Source organism: Sorex fumeus, unplaced genomic scaffold (assembly GCF_029834395.1).
Source record: "Sorex fumeus unplaced genomic scaffold, SorFum_2.1 ptg000063l, whole genome shotgun sequence".
In the NCBI taxonomy this organism is placed as follows: domain Eukaryota; kingdom Metazoa; phylum Chordata; class Mammalia; order Eulipotyphla; family Soricidae; genus Sorex; species Sorex fumeus.
Window position 1 is genome coordinate 79,527,205 of NW_026606120.1, and position 15,864 is coordinate 79,543,068.

Genomic DNA, 15,864 nt, shown 5'->3' on the forward strand with positions numbered 1-15,864 from the left:
ATGGTGGTTTGATCCCATTTGGAATTTTAGGACAACAGCGATGTTGATCAGGCAAAACTGTCAATCGAATATGATATGGTTGATTTTATTGTGGAACTGTTCACCAGGAGACTCCCATGTCCAACGTTTAGATTCAGCCTTCTGGAACTGTGAGTTACCATGGATGGTCTTAGTTGACATGATGAACTCAGACAGTCTCTCATCCTGTTCGTTCCATTCTAGGCCATGGATCCTGATGTGGAGTTCTTTGGGTGATCTTCTCGGTTCTATCTTGGCATTAAAATCACCGACAATGATCTTGGAGAAGGTGTGGTCTTCTTTATAGAACTTCTCCAGCTCCACATAGAACTTCTCAATTTCTTCTTCATCGTAGTTTGATGTTGGTGCGTAGACGACAAAGATAGAAATTGCGAGCAATGAGCCACATCTATTCAAGCGTAATCATTCGATTCGAATTGTTAGGCATTTAAATGAATCAATGCTCATGGCCAGGTTCATGTTGATGAGGATACCAACACCACCGATGCCTTTGTTATCAAATGTTCTGAGGAACAGTTCTTCTCCAGTGTCGAAAGTGGCATGATGTGATCGATGCCTTCTCCTCTCAGTCAGACCAATGATGTTGTACTTGATCTTCTGTGCTTGCACTATCAGGTCCTTGATGGATGCTTCCGAAGCCAGCGTATGTGCGTTGAAAATACAGACAGTCATTTTAGTCCTTCTTCATTTTGGCAGCCTAGTTTTACCCTGAGACTTTATCAGCCTCTCCTTGCTCGTTCTTAACGCTGCTGCATTGGGGGCTCTTTCAGATTTAGGGGAATGAAGCCCATTATTGTTACTGGTTTTGGCATATTGAATACGTAACTAGGCTCTGCCATGCAGGCGGGATGCTCTTGGTAGCTTGCTGGGCTCTCCGAGAGGGACAAAGGCTTTTAGGGTGGCCTCTAATCGCCCTTACAGGTGCTCCCAGTCTACCGAATGCAAGCTTTTGATCGACTGGCATGTTGTAATGAACTACAGCACCTGTTGGTTCACTCTTTGCAGGTCAGCACCATTGCCACCCCCCACCACAATGAGGCAGTGAACCATATGGCTCACCACATTTGAACCCCATCAAGTATGGTGTGGTGTGGTAATTATGGAAAATGGATAGGAAGTGTCTATGATGTCTTTTTAGTATAGATACTAATATATTGTGATTTACAGTAGTGGTAAATGTAGTTTCATGTGTTACATCATTTTAACACCATATCATCACCAGGGTACCCGTCTCTCTCCACCAAGATCCTTTTCCTTTGACCTCTCTCCCAGGGTAAGCTCTAACCTACTCTCCAATTCTGTTGACTTTGGTGATTTGTTGCTCTGTTACTGTGTACCTTTAAGTCATATCTGAGAACGATCACTCTGTGTCTATCCCTTTCCTTCAGATTGACTCCATGTTGTCACAAACTGAATGACTTTATCCTTCTTATAGCTGCACAATATTTAATTTTGTATATATACCACATATTCTTGGTCCATTTATCTGCAATGGATCATTTGGGTTGTTTCCAGATCTTGGTTGCCATACTAAGTGCTGCATATGTCCTTTCAAATGAGTGTTTTTGTGTTTGAGATCAGATGCTAAGAAATATCGATAAAACTTGTGTTAACAATCTAAGCTTTCTTCTAGCTTCCAGGGTTTTTGTTTGTTTTTGGGTCATACCCAGCAGCACTCAGAGGCTAGTCCCACCACAATACTGAGGAGTTGTCAGGTGGTATTGGAGTGGAGGGACCATGCAGTGTTGGGGATGCACTTCAGCCCTTTGAGCATCTCACCTGCCCAACATTTGTTTTGGGGAGGGCATATCCAGCAGCGCTGAGGGCTGCTACCTCCCAATGCAGTGCTTGGGACAGAGGTCCTTCTCGCAGTACTAGGGTGTGTGTGTCAGAAATGAATCTGGGCCTTCCTCGCACAAAGCATGTACCCCAAGCCCCAGAGGCATCTTCAGTTACAGTATTCTTTTTATTTATTTATTTATTTTGGTTTTGAGTCCACACCTGGTGGTGCTTAGGGCTTACTTCTGGCTCTGCACTCAGGGATCATTACTGATAAGCCTTGGGAGACCCTATGAAGTACCAGGGATTGAATCCAGATTTGGTTGCTTGCAAGCCAAGCGCCCTACCAGTCCCTTCAGTACTCTTTTTAATATTTTAATGTTTTTGTGGTGCCTGATAATGAGTTCAGGGTCTTAAATTTGTCTAGATTCTTTTAAAATAACTCTTTGGGATGGAGAGATAATACAGCAGGTATGGCACTTGCCATGTACATAACTAACTTGTTTTCAATCTCAGGCACCCCGTGTAGTTCCTTGAGTCCTTCCAGGAGTGAACTCTGAGCACAGAGGCAGGAGTAAGCCTAAGCACTACCAGATATGGTCGCAAAACCAAAAATAATAATAATGATAATAAAATCGGCAGAGTCTGGCAAACTCCCCGTGGTGTACTCAATATGCCAAATACCAGTAACAATGATGGGTCTCATTCTCCTAACCCTGAAAGAGCCTTGAATCTCAGGGCTAGGACGAAGGAGATGTTACTGGGGCCTGCTCGAGGCAATCGACAAACAACAGGATGGTCGTGATCGTGATAATAAAATCATTCTTTAGAGCCCAAGAGATAGTACAGAAGTTAAGACACATGCCTAGCATATTGCCAACCGTGGTACAATCCAAAACATCATGTGGTCACTCCAAGTATGGCTGGGGACCGCCCTGGAGGCCTGGAGCACTACCACGTGTGGCCTGGGTAATCCCTGACACTGCAGAGTCAGAGAGTACCATATCTTCCGGGCTGCACAGTGATCCACCAGACGTTGGTCAAGAATCCTTGAGAGGGACTTCTGAACCTCCCGAGCACTGCTTGGGAACCTCACATCTCTGCAATAATCATCAAAATGTAAGGGTAAAGATAAATTCATGTTCATGAATTTGTGTGCATGTATTACAATCTTATTTGTGATAATAAACTTACGTATGAATAATTTTAGTAAGAGGGTAAAAAGATATACATTTGAAGAGAAGCCAAAGTATGGATACGGGTAATTTTTAAAGTGACTGATCAGTCAGACTTGTCCTTAAATATTCTATTTTATTTGACAGAAAAAATAGCGCAGAGTCTCCTGCCCCCGCACCTGGCTGTCCTCACTGGGGCCCCTTCGAGGGGGGCGGGTTGAGTTTCCTTCCCCACCCCGAGCAGAGCTCCGGCAGCCGAAGACCTCCAGAACCAGCCACAACCATGCTGAGACCAATTTCCACATGCATGAAGGTACCGGCAGAGGAACAAAGGCATGTGGGTCCCAGGGCTGAGATCTCCAAGCCTGCTCGGATCGGGGCTGAGCATCCTCCATCTTCCAGTAGGCAGGGGTCACACCCACCAACTGACCCTCAGCACTGTGTAATCCCATCAACGGCCAAGACCCAGAAACTATAAAACCCAGCTCCTGGAAGCATGCGGCTGCAAATGTGGCCATACAACATCTTATTATCTCATTCTTACTTTGGACAATCTGTCAGGATACCAAATGTAACCTGCCCACACGGCAGAGTCTGGCAAACTCCCTGTGGCGTACCCAATATGCCAAATACCAGTAACAACGATGGGTCTCATTCTCCTAACCCTGAAGGAGCCTTGAATATGGTACTTTTTAAAATCTCAGGGCTAGGGCCAAAGAGCCGTTACAGGTGCCTGCTCAAGGCAATCGATGAACAACAGGATGATCGTGATCGTGATTTATTTGACAGATTAGCCATATGTTCTCAGAATTCATTTCACACCCTACCCTCACAAAATACTAATCTGGAGACACACAGATATTCCATAGCCTTTCACAGCTTGGGAAAACTCACCGTGGAAGCTAGAAAACTCTATTTCCCTGTATGCTACCTATTTAAAAATTTTCTGACCATCAGCTCTATACGGGATCAGGTAAACTTTTATTATTATTATTATTATTATTATATAGGGTCCACATCTGACAGTGTTGGGTCAGGTGGGGGACTCCCTGGGTACACATCCCTGCTGGGATGGGGCTGGGAAGGAGCATGTGCGGCCATAACTGAACCAAGAGTCTTGCTCAGCCAGGCATGCTGCTCTACCTTTTTTTGGTCACTCTTTTTTAAAAAATTTATTTCGGGGACACTCAAATAAAACGTCACACCCAGCGGTGCTCAGGGCTTATTCCTGGCACTCTTCCTTCATGAGACAACTGAGGACTTGGAGGATCCCAGGCATGAATGCAAATTCAAGTGGAATGTCTGCTCCTTTCTGGCCCCCACGCACTTCCTCCCGGTCTCCTCGGCGCCTCAAGGCGCCTGGCTGCACCCTGCGCCCCTTCCCGGGAGAAGCCCACCCGCAGAACCCAGAGCCGCCCCGGCCCCGCCTCCGTCTCTTTCCCGCCCAGACCGAGCTGCTTCCGGTCGGAGGCGCCGTCGCGCCGGAAGTACCGGCTTCCGAGAGCCGGGTACTTCCGCTTCCGGTACCATGGCCGACTCCTCCACGGAAGAGCCGCCCGCCGCGGAGGGTGGGAAGAGGCAGCAGTTTGGGAACCGTTTCCTGAGCGACCCGGCGCGCGTCTTCCACCACAATGCCTGGTAAACCGCCGCGCCCCTCACCGGGCCGGGTGCTTCCCGGCCCGCGCCCCGCCGCGCGCCCGTGCGGGAGGCCACTCGCGGCCCCTCAGCCTCCCCGTTTGGTGTTCCCAGGGACAACGTGGCATGGTCGGAGGAGCAGGCGGCGGCGGCGGAGGCCCGAGTCCGGGAGAACAGCGCGCAGCGGGTGTGCCCGGAGAAGCGAGGTGGGGCGCGCGGCGGGGCGCGAGGGGCCGCGAGGGGCGGGACGGGGCGCACAGGGAGCACCGGTCTGGAGCGTCTTCTCTCACGAGTGTTGAGCCGGGTTGACGTGCTCCGTGCGCGGGCAGCCCTCGAGGGTACGTTGCGGCCGCAGCCGGGTGTTGACAAGGGGGTTAGGTGGCCGCGCCCCGGGGACCAAGGGCCGCTGCCAGGGGAGCCCGGGTGATGGCCAAAGCGCTTTTCCGGAAAGGTGAGATGCGCTGCTCAACGCGCCTGGAAAAGCTCATCACCGGAACCTGCCGGACCCAGGTCGCCACCGTCACAGTCGAAGATGGGGCCGGAATTTGTTGAAGAGTGGGTCCCCTGGGTCCCCAGCGGGATGCTGGCGCCGGGAGCAGATGGAGGGGTGGGGACGCGCGCTGAAATCCCGGATCCCGATGTGGTCCCCAGAGCAAAGAGAGGCAAGAAGATTCCCGTTAACGAAAACGCGCGCTCTCCGCCGTGGTTTGACCAGCTAGAACAAAGCAAGTCGGGTCTGGAAGGGACTCTGACAATCCTGTGCTTCACAGGGAAAAGAAATTTGTTTTTTCTTCATTAAAATGGGACCACCAGAGAGTTAAGTGCCTGACCCAGACGTAAGCAGTTGGTGATAGCCGTGGCAGAACTGAAATGTGATTTTGTAGGTTGTTATTTTGCTGCACTAATCTTTGTGTTGATAACAGATCACTTAAATCTAGTACTGGTGATTCAACCCAGACCTTCAAGCATGCAGGGCGCTCAGTGCTTCCCTACTAGCTACACCCTCGTGCCCCCAAACAACTTTTTTTAAAATAATCCCCCCTTTGTGTTTTGTTATTAGAACTGTAGTCATCTGAGATTTTTTTTTTTTGCTTTTTGGGTCACACCCGGGGATGCTCAGGGGTTACTGCTGGCTCATGCACTCAGGAATTGCTCCTGGCGGTGCTCAGGGGACCATATGGGATGCTGGGAATCGAACCTGTGTCAGTCATGTTGGCTGCATGCAAGGCAAACGCCCTACCCGCCATGCTATCGCTCCAGCCCCTCATCTGAGAATATTTTCTTCTTAGCTTTTTTGGGGAGGAGGTGGGGGTCCTGGCTCTGCCCTCAGGTATCACTCCTGGCATACTTAGAGGATGATATGGGGTGCTGGGGATCAGATCTCCGTCAACTGCATACAAGGCAAATACCTTATCCACTGGACTGTCACTCTGGCTCCCTCTTGTCAGCTCTTTTTTCTATGTTTTTTGAGAGCTGTGTGTTGAGGGTTACACTCATGGCTTTACACATGCAAGGCATGTACTTTACTACTTGAGCTGTATACCTGAGCCTTCTCAGTTTGATTTTTCCCTTCATTTAAAAAAAAAAAAAAAACTTTTTCCAGAATGGTTTCTATTTTCAGTATTAGTCAAATTCATTACTGGGTTCAACACTCTAAAGAACCACAGAGGAACATTGTGGTATCATACATTGTCTGACTGTATGATAACCATCGAGTTTTTATGGGGGAAAGCTCGAGAACTTGGGACATTTAGCTTGTAATAGCAATTTAGAGGGGGAAGTAGCAGCTTTCACATCCAAGATTGGTGCTGTCTGGTCACCAGGAGTGATCCTTGAGCACCAGCCAGGAGTAAGCACTACTGGGCTTGGCTCAAAATAAACAAAAAATCCTGGACTTAGCTAAAAACGGGTTTGAATTTTATAGCACAGCGGGTAGGGCGTTTGCCTTGCACACAGCCAACGTGGCTGACCCAAGTTCGATTCCTCCACCCCTCTCGGAGAGCCCGGCAAGCTACCAAGAGTATCTCGCCTGCATGGAAAAGCCTGGCAAGCTACCCGTGACGTATTTGATATGCCAAACACAGTAACAAAAAAGTCTCACAATGGAGACGTTACTGGGCCCGCTCGAGAAAATCGATGAACAACGGGAGGACAGTGACAGTGACTGTGAATTAGTTAAGACCTCACAAATGTGATCGGGTGATGGCTAGGTAATAAGTTCAATGGTAGGAGCTGGCCTTGGGAAGAAGGGGTTACAGAAGGAATTCACCCATGACTGGTGGTAGCACTGCATGATTTCAGAAATGCCTCCATCTCTTGGACTATGGCTCTACTTAAGTATAGTTTAGTATAAAATGGTACTTATGAAGCTGGGTAACATGCTTTAGATAAAAATAAAATGTTGAGAGGTGGTTCTTAAAATTTGTTTTTTAATATTTGCAGTTGATTATGAGATTAATGCCCACAAATACTGGAATGACTTTTACAAAATCCACGAAAATGGGTTTTTCAAGGATAGACACTGGCTTTTTACTGAATTCCCAGAGTTGGCTCCTCACGAAAGCCAAAATCACTTGAAGGATTTGCTACCAGAGAATAACAAACCAGAAATGTCTGAACATAAAAGTAGTGTGGATGGACCTGATTTAGTAACTGAAGAACAGCCCAGGTGTTCCTCAAACAGTCTTGGACTTAAAACACTTTCTGTGGAGAAGAATATAACTCAGAAATTTGGCGATATGGAAATCTGTACTGAAGCGTTCCCTGGCTTCTCAGCCACCTACCGAATACTCGAGGTAACCTCATCATTTTCCTCTTAGTGGGGTTTGTGATGTCCTTTTGTGTACCAGGCTGGCAGAGGAGGCTGGCCCCAGGAGTAGCTTCTGTTTGATGAAGTGGACTAGATTTAACTCATAACCTGGAGTTATCTTCCTCATTTTTTTTTTGTTTGTTTGTTTGTTTTTTCTTTTTCTTTGCACTCAGGAATCACTCCTGGCAGTGCTCGGGGGACCATATGGGATGCTGGGAATCGAACCTGGGTCAGCCATGTGCAAGGCAAATGCCCTACCCGCTGTGCTATTACTCCAGCCCCCTCATCTTCGTTTTTGAGCAAACAAAATACCCTGAATCAAATCCAGTAACCTGCTGGTTGAAATAGACCCAGATCATGTGAGGTGGAGCCGAGGGGGATTGGATTGGCTTGAAAGGTGCTGTGTCAGCCCCCTGAAAGGAGGCAGATGATGGAAGTCTTCTTACTTCTTCTCTTCCTCAGTTAGCTCAAGTGGTGCCTGTTTCTGAGGTGTGGGAGAATTCTCCTGAGTTGAGATGATGTTGCAGAGATTAGGCTTGATCTTGAAAAGAGTAGGTGGGGGCTGGCTGTAACCCTATGTTCAATAATGGTTACTGTATGTTCCACTGAATGTGGTTTGGGCACTTGGAATTGAGTCTTTTCACAAGCATTTGTCCCATTTCCCAAGCAAAATGCTACTTCTAAAATGCTACTTCTGTCTCCCTTCCCCTCCCCCCTCCCCACCAGTGGTTATGAGGATTGAGATAATGCCTTTAAAAGTGGGCCGGGAGAGATAGTACAGTGGGTAGGGCATATGTCTTGAACATTGCCGACTCAAGTTTGATCCCTAGAACCTCCATGGTCCCCTGAGCACTTCTGGGTGTGGTCCCAAAACACGTATGTGTGTGTGTGTGTGTGTGTGTGGGGGGGGTGTGTGTGTGTGGTGTCTGGCACAGAGTAAGCCCATAGTGTGTGTGTGTGTGGGGGGGGGGGGGGGTGTGGTGTCTGGCACAGAGTAAGCCCATAGTGCATGGTCACTGTTATTACCACACCAGCACCAACTGTAATTAGATAGTGTGCAGTGTTTCCATGATCATCTTTTCATGAATTTTCCAGCCCACTCTATTAGAAATATTTCTCCAGTAATGTAATAGTAGAGCTATGTAGGAAAGCACTACGTCTCAAGCCAGTGAGATATGGTTTAAAGGACTGAGACTGCTTTAATACACAAGGTCAGGGAATGTCAGGGGACTGCTTACTACTGGTCACTACACCTTCTCTAATCCTGGCAGTCAGTGTTATCTTGTCTGGTTTCAAGGAATTTTTGAGGAAGTTCTGAGGCTAATATTTATTTCTGTCCACAGGTTGGTTGTGGTGTGGGAAACACGGTCTTTCCTATCTTACAAACCAACAAGTAAGTATGTGTAAAATTTACACAAACTCTTGCTCCAAGGCTGGTGATATGTGTAAGAGCATTTGCCTTCAATGCACAGAGCCCTGGATTTGATTCCCAGCATCACGTGGTTCCCCAGGTTCACCACTGGAGCAAGCTATATAGGTAAATGGTGTGGCCCAGAAAACACAACAAACTGATGATAGCATTAGTTATTAGAAATTTGAGATAGAAGATTAGGCTTGGTGGGGGGGGGGGCAGGGGGGGGAAGGACACCTTACAGTCCTCAGGGGATACTCCTGGAAGGCTCAGGAGAACCATCTGGTATGGAACCTGGGTTTACTGCATGAAAGACAATTGCCCTACCTACTGTACTATCATTCAGCCTCCAGGTTATATTTATCTGCTACCCATTTATAAATTATTTCCACTTCATTTGAATCTTGTATTACCGTTGTTACGGGTTAGTATGATTTAAAACTTACAAGGGCTGGAGAGATAGTACTGCAGATAGGGCCAGCTTGCCTTGCATATGGCTGACCTGGGTTTTATCCCTGACATCCCATGTGTTCCCCAAGTACCATCAGGAGAAGTTCCTGAGGGCAGAGCCAGGAGTAACTTTGAGCTTTTTTGGGGTGTTGGGGAGGGTTGGGCTAGAGTGATAGCACAGCGGTAGGGCGTTTGCCGTGCGTGCAGCTAGCCCGGCCGAGCCGGATTCGATTCCTCTGCCCCTCTCGGAGAGCCTGGCAAGCCACTGAGAGTATCTCGCCCACACGGCAAAGCCTGGCAAGCTACCCGTGACGTATTCAATATGCCAAACACAGTAACAAGAAGTCTCAAAATGGAGACGTTACTGGGCCTGCTCGAACAAATTGATGAACAATGGGAGGACAGTGACAGTGACAGTGTCACTGTCACTGTCAGTGGGGGAGGGTTCGGGAGCATGGGAGAGTGGGGAAATGAAACAAAAAGAACAATATTTAAAACTGTGATGGGGTTTTTTTGTTTCGGTTTTGGGGTTTTTTTTTTGTTTGTTTGGTTTTTTGTTTGTTTGTTTGGGGGGCCACAAAAATTTCAGTTTGGCTGTCTTGGGGGACCATATGGAATGCCAGGGATATAACTGGGATGTTGGCCACGTGCAAGGCAAGTGCTCTACCCGCTGTACTATCTCTCTGGCCCAACACAAACAAGTTGTAAATAGCCAATTTACTCCCCCTAAGAAATCTCTACTATTAGCAATCACCTCTTCTCTACCTGTTCCCTCACCCCCTGCCACAGCCTAAGCAACCATAAATCTATACATGGAAAGTAACAAATCTAATTTCCACGTTTAGATTAATCTCATATGAATCTTTTAAGTATACAGTGGAATAGAGAAATTATTTTAAAATGTAGTTCTGTCTGCATAGCTCCATTAAGAACTCTGATTTGTATAGCTTTATAAGAATTTGTTTTTCCTCATATCTCTTACCGTATTCTAGTTATGAAGATGAAAGGTGTCTGGTAGAAAGTTTATAAGTAAAGGAAAGCACAAACATGCCTTGTTCATAGGGTCTGAAAGGGTGTACCTTGTAGCATGGCAGATAATACAATGATACAGAGTACATACTTCACAAGTGTGCATACCTGGGTTTGGTCATAACCCTACATGAAAAAATAAAAATAATACAGTGGGTAAGATGCTTGCTATGTACGTCATCCACATTAATTTGATCCTCAGCATCCCATCTGCCCCCCTGAGCACCACCAGGAGTGATTCCTGAGTGCAGAGTCAAAAGTAACCCCTGAGTGTTCCTAGGTGTGTCTCAAAAACATAAATAATACAGCAATAAAGAGGATTTAAGTACAAACGAAACCAAAATCAAATGTACTGTGGCCGATAGATGTGGTTTCTTTGAATGGTGTGCTGCCATTTTCTGTTTCCACAGGAAAGAATAAACATAGTTGCTTCTGTTCGTAATCTTAATTGTTCTGTTTTTTTTTTTTCTGCCCAAATCAGTGACCCGAGTCTCTTCGTTTACTGCTGTGATTTTTCTTCTGCAGCTGTGGAGCTAGTCCAAGTATGTGCAATGGCCCTTTTAATCCTTACTCGGGAAAGGAAATAGGGGCTCCTAGAACCAGGGTTTCTGCTATTTGTTTACTGTTTTGTGGTCTGGAAACACAAAAGATTTACTGAAACTGCATGAAAACTTACCAGCTGCTGACTTGGCCTGTCTAAAGTTAGATTTCTTATTTTTGGTTGTTTTTTTTTCTGCCTATACCAACAGTGCTGTATAGCACCTGCTAGCTCTTTACTCGGGCTGCTCAGGGCATACTCAGCGCTGTGTGTTTCGGGGGATCGAGCCTGGGCCTCTGAACTGAGCCCATTTACCTATCTCCCTGACCCTCCCTTACTCTTTTACTGCCAGGTGTAAGCACTGGCACTGCCGGGTGGGACCCAAAGACAAACTACATATCTATAAAAACACCACTAGATTCCATAACCTTTGAAGAAGACTATGTGCTATAATGATGAGAACTGGATCCCCAATGTGAAGTAGAAGCAGTTATGTGTTAGGCAATGAGCTCGGTGAGCCTTTTCCAGCCTGTGTCTCTCCCACTGTCTAGACAAATCCAGCCTATGACCCTTCCCGGTGCTTTGCCTTTGTGCACGATCTGTGCGATGAAGAGAAGAGCTACCCATTGCCCAGCGGAAGTCTCGATGTCATCATCCTCATCTTTGTTCTTTCAGCAATTGTTCCAGATAAGTAAGTCTCACCACCCTTCAGCAGGAAAAAACTTGCTTTTGGAGGACTACTCGCTGTCTCTGGACCTTAGGGATCATTCCCGATGGGCTCAGGGGACCATATGGAGTGCCAGGTATTAAACCTGGGTTGGCTGTGTGCAGGCTTATACCCTACCAGCTGTACTGTTGCTCCAGCACTGAGAAAATGAGGCTTTGGTTTTTTTTTTGGGGGGGGGGGTTGACTTTTGGCTTTTTGGGCCATACCTAGTGATGCTTAGTAGTTACCCCTGGCTCTGCACTCAGAAATTACTCCTGGCAGTGCTCGGGGGACCATTTGGGATGTCACAGATTGAACCCAGGTTGGCTGGGTGCAAGACAAACCCCCTACCCACTGTACTATATTGCTTCCGCCCCAAGAAAATTAAGCCTTAATTGAAGAGCTTAATTCAGGATTTATCTGGGCCTTAATTAAAAAGGACAGGAAGGAGGCATTATATCCAGAGTGAGATGAGTGCCCAAATGTTCCCCTAAAATTTTTGAAGTCTAACTTCTTTTGGGGGGTGGGGTGGGATTTATAACCTGTGGTGCCCAGGACCCCTTAAAGTCTTAACTTTTTTAGGTTGTGTGGTGGGGGGGTCAGAGGGAGTGTTATATTCAGTGGTGCTCAAGGCCCTTTGAAGTCTTAACTTTTCTTCCAGGTTTTATTGCTTGTTTTTGTTCATTGTTTCAGCTTCTAAACTCTGTCAACTGTAGGTGTTTATGGTTCGGTCTTAGTTGCTACCAGGGAGAGCAGTCTTTAGTGAGTGTGTGACTCCCCTGTTGGGGCCAGAGAGATAGTAACAGGGGGTAGGGCACTTCCCTGCACGCGGCTAACTCGGGCTTGACGACCCCCCCCCCCCCCCCCCGCCAAGCAATCCATATCAGTCCCTCCAGGACTAATTTGTCAGCACAGAACCAGGAGTAAGCCCTGAGCACAGCTGGATGTGGCCAAAACAAAATTCCCTATTGATAACTACATAGCTTTCTATGCTATAATTGTGGGTATCACTTTTACTAGATAACCTCTCCTTTGCCCTTTTTTTGTGATGGTTTTGTTGTGCAATCACATCCAACTTTTTACTCCCAACTGCACTCAGAAATCACAACTCACAGTGCTCAGGAGACCATATAGGATGCCAGGATCAAAGTGCAGATCAGAGTGCAGATCAGCCATATGCAAGGCAGGTGCCTTACCTGCTGTGCTATTGCTCCAGCCCCTAGTAGCCCCTTGGGGACACATGTGGTTGTGCTCAGGTGCCAGTCTCATGTGCTGTGCCCCTGCCCGAGCCCTGTCTTGTTTTAATTTGGAATGTGTGTACAGAGGGTGGCACTCCTGGCAGTGCTTGGTGAACTCTGCTGTGCCAGGGGTCAGCTGTTACGTCAGCTGGAGCCCTGACCCTCTGCTGCCCATCAGGATGCAGAGCGCCATCAGCAGGCTGAGCAGGCTTCTGAAGCCCGGAGGGATGATGCTTCTGCGAGACTATGGACGCTATGACATGGCTCAGCTTCGCTTTAAGAAAGGTACTTTAAGGGTGGGAGAGAGGATGGGGTTAAAGCGTGTGCTTTGCATGCAGCTGACCTGGATCTTCCCAGGCATCACTGAGTGCACCTCGGGTGGCCTGGGTGACATCCAGCACCATGTCCTCAGGCCCTCATATTGAAATGCCAGCTCCGTTGGCTGAGAATTAACTCAAACGGAGCCGCTGGGTCTCCTGAGCATTGCTTGAGAGACCACCAGAAAGTATTTAGGAGGCCAGGGCTGGAGCTCAGTGATACAGCACCTGCTACGCGTGTCTGAGACTCTTCGTTCAATCTCAGCACACACCACGCCCCACCCACACATGTGCAACCAAGAAAGGATTCTGTTCTTTGTTGGAGAGATTAATCACATGGTGTACATTTATTTGACAGTGAAACTCAAATGCATTCAAGTTTCTCTGATTTTTACTACATCATTCTGCAGGTCAGTGTCTGTCTGAAAATTTCTATGTGAGAGGCGACGGCACCAGAGTTTACTTCTTCACACAAGGTATAAAAATACTCACCTATATTCTAACAACTCCCCCAACACCAGGTGAAATTTTCTTCAACTTCCAGAAATGACACCTCTGGCTATGTGCTTGCACCTTCACTGTTCCCTGGACTCAGCCAATATGAGCCTTCTCTCCTCGGCATTGCTTTCTGCTCTTCCTCACAATCGCTTTGTCCAAATTGAAAAATTATTTTTCAAGATTGTACTTTGCAAGAGCTGTTTCATCCTCTAAATTGGACTATCTGGAGTCAGAGCAATAGTACTTTGGGGCAGGCATTTGCCTTGCATTGAGCCAACCCAGATTCAATTTTTTTTTTAAGTAAACTGGGCTGAGCTTATTAGTAGCTGCAGATAAACTCCTTTCTCTCCAGCTTCAGTTTCAACTCAGAATTACTCCTGTTTCTGGGGCTGGAGTGATAGCACAGCAGGTAGGGCATTTGCCTTATAGGCATCTGACCCAGGTTCAATTCCCAACATCCCATATGGTACCCCAAGCACCACCAGGAGTAATTCCTGAGTGCGTGAGCCAGGGGTAACCCCTGTGCGATGCTGGGTATGACCCAAAAAGAAGGAAAAAAAATTACTTCTGTTTCTTTTCCTGCTACAGGTTTCCTCCTTCGCTATGCCTGAAAAAAAATCATTCCAGGGCTGGAGAGATAGCTTGTGGGCTTTGAATGTAACTTTGCATGTGGGAGGCCTAGGTATGCCCAAAAATAGACAATAAAACAATAAAGAATGTTTTCAACAATAAAGTATCTCTGGGGCTGGGGAGGTAGTACAGTGGCTAGGGTGCTTGCCTTACATGCAGTCGACCTGGGTTTGATCCCTGGCATCTCATATGGTCCCCTAACATTGCCAGGAATATAATCCCTCAGCATCACAGTGTATGGACCTCAAAACAGAACCAAAAAAAATGTTTATTCTTGGTCTTTTTTTGACCTCTTTTTTGGGAGGGAAACTTTATTTAAAGCAACAAAACCCCTTTTCTAAAATAAAGTAGAAAAGGAATTGGACTGGAAATTAGGCACTTTTGCCTTCAGGTTGCTGACCCTGGTTTGATCCCTGGTATCACATGTTCCTCTGATCACAGCTGGGTATGGTGGAGAAAATTAATTTTTTTTGTAAGACTTTGACACATACGTAAATTTTTACATGCGATTCTTAAGTATCCATAGCATTTGTCTGGAAAATAACTCATCAGCCCACCCTTAGAAATGGTCCCTGTTGTGGGGGAAGGGGCGGATTTCAGGCTGCCCTTTTCCCTCAGATGGTCTGAGGACCAGGAGGTAGCTCAGAGTAGTAGAATATGTTACCTTGTGGGGTCTGATTTTGATCCTGACCACTGGCAGAGAAATCCCCCCTCCCACCCAAACAAGACAAACCTAAATATTGGTTGGTTTACACATAACTGAGGGGCCAGCTAATACCACCCAGTAATGGGCTTGTGAGCTCATAGCTGAATGGGAAGTAGGAACTGCAGTGCTCTGCTTTGCGGGAAATACAGAAACTTCTTCTCCAAACCAGATGAGCTGCACACACTTTTTACTACTGCTGGACTGGAGCGGGTTCAGAACCTGGTGGATCGCCGCTTGCAAGTGAACCGAGGGAAGCAGCTGACAATGTACCGGGTGTGGATTCAGTGCAAGTACCGCCGGCCTCCTGTGTCCAGCACCAGCTAAGAGACACCCGTTGCTGACATGCAGCCTGCTCAGCACGGTGCCTGAAAGAACTGCCACAGATATTGTCGTCTTGGTGTTGGACAGTTCAGATGACCAAGCAAACCTGAACCTTGAACTTAGGAGAAATTGCTTTTTTTCCCTTCAATTAAAACTGAAAATTCTACCTTTTTATTTGTGAAACATTTTAATATACATTTTTCGCATGAGTTTGAGGTCCCAGTTTGTCTTTCAGTTTTGCGAAGATTTAATAACTGAAATGTTATTTGTGGTTAGTCATGAATTTTTTTAAAAAATCAATTTATATATATCCATGTGAAAGTATATAATAATGTACCATTTTTTAAAAATAAGGCACCATTTGAATATGAGTTGCATTCAGCGATTTGATAATTGGTGGAAGAGAGATAGGACAGTGGGGAGGGCATTTATTTGCCTTGCCCGTTGCCGCCCAGGGTTTGATTCCCTGCATCCCTTATGGTTCTCTGAGCCTGCCCAGGGCTTCCTGAGTATAGGGCCAGAAGTAATCACTGAGCACTGCTGGGTGTGATCACAAAAAAAAATTATTTGATAATTACAACAC

General features: G+C 46.7%; 1 protein-coding gene across 2 annotated transcripts; it reads left to right on the forward strand.

Annotated features, from left to right (window-relative positions):
- The first annotated feature begins 4,521 nt into the window (after window positions 1-4,521).
- On the forward strand, window positions 4,522-15,568 carry METTL2A (methyltransferase 2A, tRNA N3-cytidine). Of its 2 annotated transcripts, XM_056127220.1 has the most exons (9): window positions 4,522-4,631; window positions 4,743-4,834; window positions 7,071-7,423; window positions 8,781-8,830; window positions 10,809-10,869; window positions 11,417-11,556; window positions 12,988-13,094; window positions 13,537-13,602; window positions 15,130-15,568. In XM_056127220.1, exons 1-9 carry the CDS (start codon window positions 4,522-4,524, stop codon window positions 15,282-15,284), a joined length of 1,134 nt encoding a protein of 377 aa, XP_055983195.1. In that variant the 3' UTR covers window positions 15,285-15,568. The 2 variants fall into 2 exon arrangements, with proteins under 2 accessions (XP_055983195.1, XP_055983196.1); XM_056127221.1 differs by lacking the exons at window positions 10,809-10,869; window positions 11,417-11,556.
- The last annotated feature ends 296 nt before the right edge of the window (window positions 15,569-15,864 follow it).